The sequence below is a fragment of the Nerophis lumbriciformis genome, linkage group LG30 (genome assembly GCF_033978685.3).
Source record: "Nerophis lumbriciformis linkage group LG30, RoL_Nlum_v2.1, whole genome shotgun sequence".
Lineage (NCBI taxonomy): Eukaryota > Metazoa > Chordata > Actinopteri > Syngnathiformes > Syngnathidae > Nerophis > Nerophis lumbriciformis.
Genome location: NC_084577.2, coordinates 27220087 through 27233999, shown reverse-complemented (window position 1 = coordinate 27233999; position 13913 = coordinate 27220087). Strand labels below are relative to the sequence as shown.

The following is a 13913-nucleotide window of genomic DNA, read 5'->3' as shown; positions in this document are numbered from 1 at the left end:
ATAAAAATGTTAGTTTTGTTGTCCCAATTAGGAAGAATGTTTTGAAGGTGGAATGGTTAAAAACGATTGGAAAATGTGCACTATGAAAACTTTCCAGGAAGAGGTGAAAATAGGGCTTTGGAAAACCGGGAATTTTTTTTTGGATATGGTAGTTTGCTTGTCCAAGGTGAGATGAGTGTGTTTATGCTGGAATAGTTCTAATTGGTTGAGAAATGTGGGATATGGAGAGGTTTGGATGTTGCCCATTCATTGGCAATGGGGAGAAAATTACCGGAAATTCCGGGAAAACCGGGAATTTTGGGAAAAGGACAATGTGTTTTGCGTTCGACATATGTCAAGAATGGATGGTTAAAAGGTCAGAATCAAATTAAAAAATTACTAAGAATACGTTCAATTAAATGAGGATTTTCTAGAAATTTGGGAATTTCGGGAAAACCGGGAATTTTTTTAATCATAGGTCATACAACAATTGTTCTAGATGATATGATGGGTTGGTGTTGGAATTTTTCAAAACGGTTGAAAATGTTGACTTAGTAACAGCTTGAATTTAAATAGTAATTTCGGATTTCCTGGAATTTCGGGAAAAACTGGGAATTTTTACAAAAATAAAAATGTTAGTTTTGTTGTCCCAATTAGGAAGAATGTTTTGAATATGGAATGGTTAAAAACGATTGGAAAATGTGCACTGTGAAGACTTTCCAGGAAGAGGTGAAAATAGGGCTTTGGAAAACCGGGAATTTTTTTTAGATATGGTAGTTTGCTTGTCCAAGGTGAGATGAGTGTGTTTATGGTGGAATAGTTCTAATTGGTTGAGAAATGTGGGATATGGAGAGGTTTGGATGTTGCCCATTCATTGGCAATGGGGAGAAAATTACCGGAAATTCCGGGAAAACCGGGAATTTTGGGAAAAGGACAACGTGTTTTGCGTTCGACATATGTCAAGAATGGATGGTTAAAAGGTCAGAATCAGGTTAAAAAATAAAAAAGGCGCAAAATTAATATGAATACGTTCAATTAAATGAGGATTTTCTAGAAATTTGGGAATTTCGGGAAAACCGGGAATTTTTTTTAATCATAGGTTATACAACAATTGTTCTAGATGATATGATGGGTTGGTGTTGGAATTTTTCAAAACGGTTGAAAATGTTGACTTAGTAACAGCTTGAATTTAAATAGTAATTGTGAATTTCCTGGAATTTTGGGAAAAACTGGGAATTTTTACAAAAATAAAAGTTTTGTTGTCCCAATTAGGAAGAATATTTAGAAGGTGGAATGGTTAAAAACGGTTGGAAAATGTGGACTGTGAAAACTTTCCAGGAAGAGGTGAAAAGAGGGTTTTGGAAATCCGGGAATTCCTGGAATTTTTTTTAGATAGAATAGTTTGATTGTCCAAGGTGAGATGAGTGTGTTTATGGTGGAATGGTTCTAATTGGTTGATAAATGTGGAATATGGAGAGGTTTGGATGTTGCCCATTCATTGGCAATGGGGAGAAAATTACCGGAAATTCCGGGAAAACCGGGAATTTTGGGAAAGGGACAACGTGTTTTGCGTTCGACATATGTGAAGAATGGATGTTTGAAAGGTCGGAATTGGGTAAAAAAATGGGGCAAAATTACTATGAATACGTTCAATTAAATGAGGATTTTCTAGAAATTTGGGAATTTCGGGAAAACCGGGAATTTTTTTAATCATAGGTCATACAACAATTGTTCTAGATGATATGATGGGTTGGTGTTGGAATTTTTCAAAACGGTTGAAAATGTTGACTTAGTAACAGCTTGAATTTAAATAGTAATTTTGGATTTCCTGGAATTTCGGGAATAACTGGGAATTTTTACGAAAATAAAAATGTTAGTTTTGTTGTCCCAATTAGGAAGAATGTTTTGAAGGTGTAATGGTTAAAAACGGTTGGAAAATGTGGACTGTGAAAACTTTCCAGGAAGAGGTGAAAATAGGGCTTTGGAAATCCGGGAATTCCTGGAATTTTTTTTAGATATGGTAGTTTGACTGTCCAAGGTGATATGAGTGTGTTTATGGTGGAATGGTTGTAATTGGTTGATAAATGTGGAATATGGAGAGGTTTGGATGTTGCCCATTCATTGGCAATGGGGAGAAAATTACCGGAAATTCCGGGAAAACCGGGAATTTTGGGAAAGGGACAACGTGTTTTGCGTTCGACATATGTGAAGAATGGATGTTTGAAAGGTCGGAATTGGGTAAAAAAATGGGGCAAAATTACTATGAATACGTTCAATTAAATGATTTTCTAGAAATTTGGGAATTTCCGGAAAACCTGGAATTTTTTTAATCATAGGTCATACAACATTTGTTCTAGATTATATGATGGGTTGGTGTTGGAATTTTTCAAAACGGTTGAAAATGTTGACTCAGTAACAGTTTGAATTTAAATAGGCATTTCGGATTTCCTGGAATTTTGGGGAAAACTGGGAATTTTTACGAAAATAAAAATGTTAGTTTTGTTGTCCCAATTAGGAAGAATGTTTTGAAGGTGGAATGGTTAAAAACGGTTGGAAAATGTGGACTGTGAAAACTTTCCAGGAAGAGGTGAAAATAGGGCTTTGGAAATCCGGGAATTCCTGGAATTTTTTTTAGATATGGTAGTTTGACTGTCCTAGGTGATATGAGTGTGTTTATGGTGGAATGGTTGTAATTGGTTGATAAATGTGGAATATGGAGAGGTCTGGATGTTGCCCATTCATTGGCAATGGGGAGAAAATTACCGGAAATTCCGGGAAAACCGGGAATTTTGGGAAAGGGACAACGTGTTTTGCGTTCGACATATGTGAAGAATGGATGTTTGAAAGGTCGGAATTGGGTAAAAAAAATGGGGCAAAATTACTATGAATACGTTCAATTAAATGATTTTCTAGAAATTTGGGAATTTCGGGAAAACCGGGAATTATTTTAATCATAGGTCAAACAACAATTGTTCTAGATTATATGATGGGTTGGTGTTGGAATTTTTCAAAACGGTTGAAAATGTTGACTCAGTAACAGTTTGAATTTAAATAGGCATTTCGGATTTCCTGGAATTTTGGGAAAAACTGGGAATTTTTACGAAAATAAAAATGTTAGTTTTGTTGTCCCAATTAGGAAGAATGTTTTGAAGGTGGAATGGTTAAAAACGGTTGGAAAATGTGGACTGTGAAAACTTTCCAGGAAGAGGTGAAAATAGGACTTTGAAAAACTGGGAATTCCTGGAATTTTTTTTGAAAAATGGTAGTTTGATTGTCCAAGATGAAATTAGTGTGTTTATGGTGGAATGGTTCTAATTGGTTGAGAAATGTGAGATATGGAGACGTTTGGATGTTGCCCATTCATTGTCAATAGGGAGAAAATTACCGGAAATTCCGGGAAAACCGGGAATTTTGGGAAAGGGACAAAGGGTTTTGCGTTCGACATATGTGAAGAATGGATGTTTGAATGGTCGGAATCGGGTAAAAAAATGGCGCAAAATTACTATAAATACGTTCAATTAAATGAGGATTTTCTAGAAATTTGGGAATTTCGGGAAAACCGGGAATTATTTTAATCATAGGTCAAACAACAATTTTTCTAGATTATATGATGGGTTGGTGTTGGAATTTTTCAAAACGGTTGAAAATGTTGACTTAGTAACAGCTTGAATTTAAATAGTAATTTTGGATTTCCTGGAATTTCGGGAAAAAACGGGAATTTTTACGAAAAGATAAATGTTGGTTTTGTTGTCCCAATTAGGAAGAATGTTTTGAAGGTGGAATGGTTAAAAACGATTGGAAAATGTGCACTGTGAAAACTTTCCAGGAAGAGGTGAAAATAGGGCTTTGGAAAACCGGGAATTTTTTTAGATATGATAGTTTGCTTGTCGAAGGTGAGATGAGTGTGTTTATGGTGGAATAGTTCTAATTGGTTGAGAAATGTGGGATATGGAGAGGTTTGGATGTTGCCCATTCATTGGCAATGGGGAGAAAATTACCGGAAATTCCGGGAAAACCGGGAATTTTGAGAAAAGGACAACGCGTTTCGACATATGTCAAGAATGGATGGTTAAATGGTCAGAATCAAGTTAAAAAATAAAAATAAAAAAGGCGCAAAATTACTATGAATACGTTCAATTAAATGAGGATTTTCTAGAAATTTGGGAATTTCGGGAAAACCGGGAATTTTTTTAATCATAGGTCATACAACAATTGTTCTAGATTATATGATGGGTTGGTGTTGGAATTTTTCAAAACGGTTGAAAATGTTGACTTAGTAACAGCTTGAATTTAAATAGTAATTTTGGATTTCCTGGAATTTCGGGAAAAACTGGGAATTTTTACAAAAATAAAAGTTTTGTTGTCCCAATTAGGAAGAATGTTTTGAAGGTGGAATGGTTAAAAACGGTTGGAAAATGTGGACTGTGAAAAATTTCCAGGAAGAGGTGAAAAGAGGGCTTTGGAAATCCGGGAATTCCTGGAATTTTTTTTAGATATGGTAGTTTGACTGTCCAAGGTGATATGAGTGTGTTTATGGTGGAATGGTTGTAATTGGTTGATAAATGTGGAATATGGATGTTGCCCATTCATTGGCAATGGGGAGAAAATTACCAGGAATTACGGGAAAGGGACAACGTGTTTTGCGATCGACATATGTGAAGAATGGATGGTTGAATGGTCGAAACCGTGCTAAAAAAAAAAAAAAAATGGTGCAACATTACTATGAATACGTTCCTAGCAATTTGGGAATTTCGGGAAAACCGGGAATTTTTGAAAATATTGGTAATACAATTGTTCTAGATGATATAATTGGTTGGTGTTGGAATTTTTCAAAACGGTTGAAAAATGTTGACTTAGTAACAATTAGAGAATTTAAAAAGGTATTTCGGAATTCCTGGAATTTCGGGAAAACCGGGAATTTGTACGAAAAGAAGAATGTGACTTTTGTTGTGCCAATCAAGAAGAATGTTTTGAAGGTGGAATGGTTAAAAACGGTTGGAAAATGTGGACAGCAAAAACTTTCCAGAAAGAGGTGAAAATAGGGAAAACCTTGAATTCTGGGAATTCCGGATGAGAAATGTGGGAGTTGTGCATGTTTGAAAATCGGGCCATTCATTTTCAATGGGCAAAATGTCTATATTCTGGAATATTCTGGGTAATCTGGGATATTTTTATTGGTATTGTTGGGGGAGCTCATGATTCCCGGTCGAGCCAAATGTTTTGATACTTGAACGGTTCCGATTGGATAAAAACTTTGGGCTTTGGAGCGCACCAAACTTTTGCGGCTTAATATTAATAACTAGATGATTTTTTGGTGTAGAATCTTATATGTGTGAATGTTTGGACATTCCCACAGTTACAGTATATAATAATAATAATAATAAATAGATTATATCTTGGTGTATATTCTTGAATGTGTGAATGTTTGGACATTCCCACAGTTATATATAATAATAATAATAAATAGATGATATGTTGGTGTATATTCTTATGTGTGTGAATGTTTGGACATTCCCACAGTTATATAATAATAATAATAAATAGATGATATTTTGGTGTATATTCTTATATGTGAGAATGTTTGTACATTCACACAGTTACAGTATATAATAATAATAATAATAAATAGATTATATTTTGGTGTATATTCTTGAATGTGTGAATGTTTGGACATTCCCACAGTTATATGATAATAATAATAAATAGATGATATGTTGGTGTATATTCTTATGTGTGTGAATGTTTGGACATTCCCACAGTTATATATAATAATAATAAATAGATGATACATACCTGCCAACTTTTGAAATCAGAAAAACCTAGTAGCCAGGGTCCAGGGGCCGCAGGCCCCGGTAGGTCCAGGACAAAGTCCTGGTGGGGGGTTCAGGGGGGCTTCCCGACGCAAAATGATTGATTGCATTCAGACAGGTTAAAATGTTGCTAAAACCATCACTTTTCTATCAGTCACAGTGACTTTTCAAAACAAAAATATTACAGCAAAAATCATATGGGTTGATTGACATGTTTATTCTGTAAGCTAACTTCAATAGTTTGAAATTATTTTGACAGTTAATGCCAGTTATCCTGTCAACCTTTCACAATACTTCAATTTGTTAATTGAAAGTATAAACAGTATAAACACTTTTTACAGTAAACAAATGGTAAAACAGTACTAAACAATTCCATAAAAAAAAAATTGGTGTCATTATTAACTTTCTGTCCAAGCTTGTATAATCTACTGCCTTGTTCAATTGTAAAAAATATTCTGTGCCTAAAATTCACATTTCTATCACAATTATCATACTGTAAACATGGTAAGCTAACTTCATTAAAATTAATAGTCCTGTCAATAGCATGGAATTACAATTCAAATGTAGTTTTTTTGTAAGCCTTTCAAAAGAATTCAAAATATGAAAATTAATTGAAGCCATCAGACACTTGAAAAGTGGCACATCACATCTCTAATGTAATCATTTGAACTTTTCAACAGAAATAGCACTGCAAAAATATTAAGGACATACTTCTGTATTTTGGTAGTTATGCTGTCAACATTTAACAAGATTTCTTCAACTTGGACTTGAAAGCATAAATAGTATAAACACTTTTAACAGTATAACAGTATTAAACAATTCCAATAGATAACATTGGTGTCATTACCTTTTTGTGGCTAAAATCCAAATTTATTCTATCGTGTCCGATCGAAAAATCTTGTCTGCACAAGGTGCAATTCGCGTAGTTTTCACCCTTTTTGGAACGGATAATAATTCCCGGATAGGCTTTTGAATATTCTTCACGGAATGACTGCAGTTTTCTTTTTGGTTTAAGACTTGTTTGCGATTTTTCTCCGGCTGATTCCATGATCGTTCGCTCGTTTGGAAACAATGGCAACTGGTGCTTCGTGCTTGGCAGCGGTGCTATAAATAGCCTCGCGCATGGCATTCGGAATGGCTCGATAGGAAGTTACGGGAAGCAGTGTCGATTGTCATTGTTGTTACGCGATTTCGTGAATAAAACTTTAAAAAAAAAAATTTTTTTTTAATTAATGAAAAACCGTATTTTTTATCACTGCAACCGTAACCCGGAATAGGTTGATGAAAACCGTACTAATTACGGGAAAACCGGAGTAGTTGGCAGGTATGGATGATATGTTGGTGTATATTCTTATGTGTGTGAATGTTTGGACATTCCCCCAGTTATATAATAATAATAATAATAAATAGATGATATTTTGGTGTATATTCTTATATGTGAGAATGTTTGGACATTCACACATTTAGTGTTGTACACCAGTAAAAACTCCAACCACACATATGTACATAAGCCATATTGTAATTGTGCCAACTCACAGTGTTACCCATTATCTCCGCCTTCACCAGTTTGGCGCCCAGCTTGTTCATCTCATCCTCAGAGAGGATTGGAACCTCCTCCTCCTCTTCTTCACTTTCACTAAAAGGCAGCCACACAAACACAACTGGAATGAGGCAATGAGAATGTTGACGCCTTCCACACAGCAGGGCTTCTTTGTGTGTGCGTGTGTGTGTGTGTGTGTGTGTGTGTGTGTGTGTGTGTGTGTGTGTGTGTGTGTGTGTGTGTGTGTGTGTGTGTGTGTGTGCCAGTTTAGGCAAACGACATACAAGCATTGGACATCTGCAAAGATGAATGTCTACTGGGCGATACAACGATATCAATATAGACACGTGATCGATACCAATAAAAAAAATGTGTTTGATAAAACATTGGATATATATTCGGAAGAGAGCGGAAGTATGGAAGCAAGGTTGGTTGCTTGAACAAAGGCACTCGCTCTCTGGTAACCAGGAAGTGATCACTGATCGGCCAATCAGGTGACAGTATCAACTATCAAGTTTGGTTGATTCTTTGCATGGAGTGAGAAGAAAAAGTCCAAAATGAAGAAATTGCGGATAAAAGACGAAACGTCAATTTTTTATAATATATTCTTACTTTCTATTTTTATTTTTATGCTTTGTAGCACTTTGAGATTTTAACAAATGTAAAGTGCGTTACAAATGCAATTCATTATTATTATTAGGGCCCGCATGGCCCATTGCATAAGGACTCCCAAAGGGAGTCCTTATGCAATGGGACATAAGGACCTATTGAATTTGTAAGGTTTTATTATTATTCTTTATTATTATTATACCGACCGCCTCTTTGAGCTGTAATTTGACCCACTTATGCTTCAAAACTCACCATATTTTACCCACACATCAGGACCTGCGAAAATTGCCTTTTAATAAAAAAAACGAACCTCAAAACTCAAAATTGCGCTCTAGCGCCCCCTAGGAAAAAATAAACTAGACTGCCTGTAACTCCCACTAGGAAGGTCGGAGAGACATGAAACAAAAACCTCTATGTAGGTCTGACTCAGACCTATATTTCATAATAGTACATCCTCGGGCTAAAATCAACAGGAAGTTGGCAATTCCCCCTTCAAGACAAAAAAGTACTAAAAACAGTAACTTTTGCCTCTTTGAGCTGTATTTTCACCCTCTTAACATGCTTCAAAACGCACCAAACTGAACGCACACATCAGGACTTGCAAAAATTGCGATCTAATAAAAAAACCTAACCCCAAATTTCAAAATTGCGGTCTAGCGCCCCCTAGGAAAAAAAAAACTAGACTGCCTGTAACTCCCACTAGGAAGGTCGGAGAGACATGAAACAAAAACCTCTATGTAGGTCTGACTCAGACCTATATTTCATAATAGTACATCCTCGGGCTAAAATCAACAGGAAGTTGGCAATTCCCCCTTCAAGACAAAAAAGTACTAAAAACAGTCACTTTTGCCTCTTTGAGCTGTATTTTCACCCTCTTAACATGCTTCAAAACTCACCAAACTGAACACACACATCAGGACTGGCAAAAATTGCGATCTAATAAAAAAACCTAACCCCAAATCTCAAAATTGCGCTCTAGCGCCCCCTAGGGAAAAAAAAACTAGACTGCCTGTAACTCCCACTAGGAAGGTCGGAGAGACATGAAACAAAAACCTTTATGTAGGTCTGACTCAGACCTATATTTCATAATAGTACATCCTCGGGCTAAAATCAACAGGAAGTTGGCAATTCCCCCTTCAAGACAAAAAAGTACTAAAAACAGTAACTTTTGCCTCTTTGAGCTGTATTTTCACCCTCTTAACATGCTTCAAAACTCACCAAACTGAACACACACATCAGGACTTGCAAAAATTGCGATCTAATAAAAAAACCTAACCCCAAATTTCAAAATTGCGGTCTAGCGCCCCCTAGGAAAAAAAAAACTAGACTGCCTGTAACTCCCACTAGGAAGGTCGGAGAGACATGAAACAAAAACCTCTATGTAGGTCTGACTCAGACCTATATTTCATAATAGTACATCCTCGGGCTAAAATCAACAGGAAGTTGGCAATTCCCCCTTCAAGACAAAAAAGTACTAAAAACAGTCACTTTTGCCTCTTTGAGCTGTATTTTCACCCTCTTAACATGCTTCAAAACTCACCAAACTGAACACACACATCAGGACCTGCGAAAATTGCCTTTTAATAAAAAAAACGAACCTCAAAACTCAAAATTGCGCTCTAGCGCCCCCTAGGAAAAAATAAACTAGACTGCCTGTAACTCCCACTAGGAAGGTCGGAGAGACATGAAACAAAAACCTCTATGTAGGTCTGACTCAGACCTATATTTCATAATAGTACATCCTCGGGCTAAAATCAACAGGAAGTTGGCAATTCCCCCTTCAAGACAAAAAAGTACTAAAAACAGTAACTTTTGCCTCTTTGAGCTGTATTTTCACCCTCTTAACATGCTTCAAAACTCACCAAACTGAACACACACATCAGGACTGGCAAAAATTGCGATCTAATAAAAAAACCTAACCCCAAATCTCAAAATTGCGCTCTAGCGCCCCCTAGGAAAAAATAAACTAGACTGCCTGTAACTCCCACTAGGAAGGTCGGAGAGACATGAAACAAAAACCTCTATGTAGGTCTTACTCAGACCTATATTTCATAATAGTACATCCTCGGGCTAAAATCAACAGGAAGTTGGCAATTCCCCCTTCAAGACAAAAAAGTACTAAAAACAGTAACTTTTGCCTCTTTGAGCTGTATTTTCACCCTCTTAACATGCTTCAAAACTCACCAAACTGAACACACACATCAGGACTGGCAAAAATTGCGATCTAATAAAAAAACCTAACCCCAAATCTCAAAATTGCGGTCTAGCGCCCCCTAGGAAAAAATAAACTAGACTGCCTGTAACTCCCACTAGGAAGGTCGGAGAGACATGAAACAAAAACCTTTATGTAGGTCTGACTCAGACCTATATTTCATAATAGTACATCCTCGGGCTAAAATCAACAGGAAGTTGGCAATTCCCCCTTCAAGACAAAAAAGTACTAAAAACAGTAACTTTTGCCTCTTTGAGCTGTATTTTCACCCTCTTAACATGCTTCAAAACTCACCAAACTGAACGCACACATCAGGACTGGCAAAAATTGCGATCTAATAAAAAAAACCTAACCCCAAATCTCAAAATTGTGCTCTAGCGCAATTTTTTAATGAAACGCACAAAAAACTGCTCCTCGGATGAAAAAAATGACAAAACTGCCTGTAACTCCCACTGGGAAGGTCGGAGAGACATGAAACAAAAACCTCTATGTAGGGCTCACTTAGGCCTACATTTCATAAATTGACAACCCCCAGCAAAAATCAACAGGAAGTTTGCTATTCCCCCTTCAAAACAATTTTTTTGTAAAAACCGGTCACCTTCCTTCAAAAACTATCTCCTCTGAGCGCGTTTGTCGTTTCGACTTCAAACTAACACAGGAGAGATTAAACCCTTGTGTATAAAATAACAGAACAGCGTTTTAATACCTGCTCCGGTTTTGATTTTATGACCCTTCAAAGACCCGCTGCGCTGATGCTGCTGCGCTGCTGTTTTTTTAAGATGGCTGCTTAAAAGCAGGAAGCACCAGCGTGCTTACACAATGCAGACAAGGTAGGTACACTAGACAAAAGTATTGGGACACTTATGACTACCACCGGACAAAAGTATTGGGACACTTAGGACGACAACTGGACAAAAGTATTGGGACACTTGGGACTACAACTTGACAAAAGTATTGGGAAACTTCGGACTAAAACTTGACAAAAGTTTTGGGCCACTTGGGACTAAAACTTGACAAAAGTATTGGGACACTTGACTACAACTTGACATAAATATTGGGACACTTCGGATTACCACTGGACAAAAGTATTGGGACACTTAGGATTAAAACTTGACAAATGTATTGGGACACTTAGGACTACAACTTGACAAAAGTATTGGGACACTTGGGACTAAAACTTGACAAAAGTATTGGGACACTTGACTACAACTTGACATAAATATTGGGACACTTCGGATTACCACTGGACAAAAGTATTGGGACACTTAGGATTAAAACTTGACAAATGTATTGGGACACTTAGGACTACAACTTGACAAAAGTATTGGGACACTTACTACTAAAACTTGACAAAAGTATTGGGCCACTTGGGACTAAAACTTGACAAAAGTATTGGGACACATAGAACTACCACTGGACAAAAGTATTGGGACACTTAGGACTAAAACTGGACAAATGTTTTGGGACACTTAGGACTAAAACTGGACAAAAGTATTGGGACACTTAGGATTAAAACTTGACAAATGTATTGGGACACTTAGGACTACAACTTGACAAAAGTATTGGGACACTTACTACTAAAACTGGACAAAAGTATTGGGACACTTAGGACTAGCACCTGCCAAATATGCGGGCCCGACCAATGCTGCTTGCAGCTTTAATTATTATTATTTTTGTTTTTTTCCCCAAAGGGACCGTAGTCAGACCAAAGTGGTCTGTAAATGATGCAAGGCAAGACAGCTCACCCTTTAGAGCACAGCTGTAACTTCCTGCCACTAACCATGCAGAAAATAGTTCTTCTCAGGTTTCTCTATGTTTACATTTTCACACTTTGCACTATTTTCCTTCATTTTAAGAGCTTATTGTTGATCATTTATTGTGATTTTATTATTTTGTTGACATTGTTTGAGTGTTTTCCAGGCTTGTGTTGACATTTCCTTTCCTTTCTGCCTTGACAGCTGAGGGATTGTAATCAGACAAAGTTTACTCGTCTATTTTTCTCCTGGTCCTTAGTTTCAATGGGTCATAAAAATATCAATAATTATCGATATCGACCAATATAACACTAAAATACAGTTTTCAAAGGTATTCATAAAGCACCTGAATCTAATCTAAGGATAAAAACTAAATAGCTAATAAAAAAATCCATCAAAATCTGAGACAAGGTTAGCCGCTGAAAGTTTTCTTTCATTAAAAGGACAATTAAACCTTTTAAAGGACAATTTAATAGGTCGAACAATTACGCGTAATAATTTCTTGGTTTTCAGCAGAACCAGTTTCCTGGAAATGTGATAGAGGTGCTTTCTGTAACCGTGGCAATGTGTGCATATACTTTCAATTTGCAGCTTTTTGTTCGTATGTTTTGAAAGAGAACTCAAGAGAGTTGTGCTTCAAGGAAAGGTGTCCTGATACGACTTCGTCACGTGCGATACGGCAGCGATATTGGAGCCTTGACTATTGCCAATTAGGCGTTCCCTAATTACATAGCTGCATCTGCTTCTAAGGGGAGGTGGTCATAAACAGCTGCGCTGGGTCATAAACAGTTCAAACAAAATTGCCTGATATCGATGATAACGATGAATCACACATTTGTATTATTTTGTAGTGTAGAGAGTTAAGAAAGGTCTGATCAAGTGAAAGTAGTCACACAGACAACAATGAAAAACCCTAACCTCTTTATTATTAACCTTTTTATTATAATTAACTGTCTGGCATAGACACAAATAGTTGTTTTTTGGCAACATCTAGTGGTAACAATAATTCATAAAGGTCCCGATGCAGTGAGTTGAATAATGCCTCCTCCTTTATTTGGGCGTTCCCTAATTACATAGCTGCATCTGCTTCTAAGGGGAGGTGGTCATAAACAGCTGCGCTGGGTCATAAACAGTTCAAACAAAATTGCCTGATATCGATGATGACGATGAATCACACATTTGTATTATTTTGTAGTGTAGAGAGTTAAGAAAGGTCTGATCAAGTGAAAGTAGTCACACAGACAACAATGAAAAACACTAACCTCTTTATTATTAACCTTTTTATTATAATTAACTGTCTGGCATAGACACAAATAGTTGTTTTTTGGCAACATCTAGTGGTAACAATAATTCATAAAGGTCCCGATGCAGTGAGTTGAATAATGCCTCCTCCTTTATTTGGGCGTTCCCTAATTACATAGCTGCATCTGCTTCTAAGGGGAGGTGGTCATAAACAGCTGCACTTATAAACAGTTCAAACAAAATTGCCTGATATCGATGATGACGATGAATTACACATTTGTATTATTTTGTAGTGTAGAGAGTTAAGAAAGGTCTGATCAAGTGAAAGTAGTCACACAGACAACAATGACAAACACTAACCTCGTTATTATTAACCTTTTTATTATAATTAACTGTCTGGCATAGACACAAATAGTTTTTTTTTCTAGTGGTAACAATAATTCATAAAGGTCACGATGCAGTGAGTTGAATAATGCGGACACGTTTGTTACTGGATACTTTCTAATACTGCCTTGGAGACTTGGTATGTGTAAGTAATATGCAACTATAATTATTAGATACATGTTTGTATTGACATATGTGCTGTTTTACACTGCAATATTGTTCAATGATTATTTTGTGTGCTGAGCTGTTGTGTAGCTGCTAGCTCCAAGTAGCCTGTAGTCTACCAAGGGATGGCTACGGTTCACATTAAAACCGACACGATACCAATTCCCGGTACCTGGAAATTGACACCGGTACTAAACGGCGTCAATTTTTGGTACTTC

At 36.6% G+C, this 13913-nt stretch overlaps 1 protein-coding gene across 1 annotated transcript in view; it reads right to left on the bottom strand.

Annotated features, from left to right (window-relative positions):
* Nucleotides 1–13913, bottom strand: part of cwf19l2 (CWF19 like cell cycle control factor 2) — a 75698-nt gene that overhangs the window by 43660 nt on the left and 18125 nt on the right. The window contains exon 10 of the mRNA XM_061925407.1: nt 7326–7425. Within this exon, the coding sequence (XP_061781391.1) occupies nt 7326–7425 (100 nt within the window). The remainder of the gene's footprint in view (nt 1–7325; nt 7426–13913) is intronic.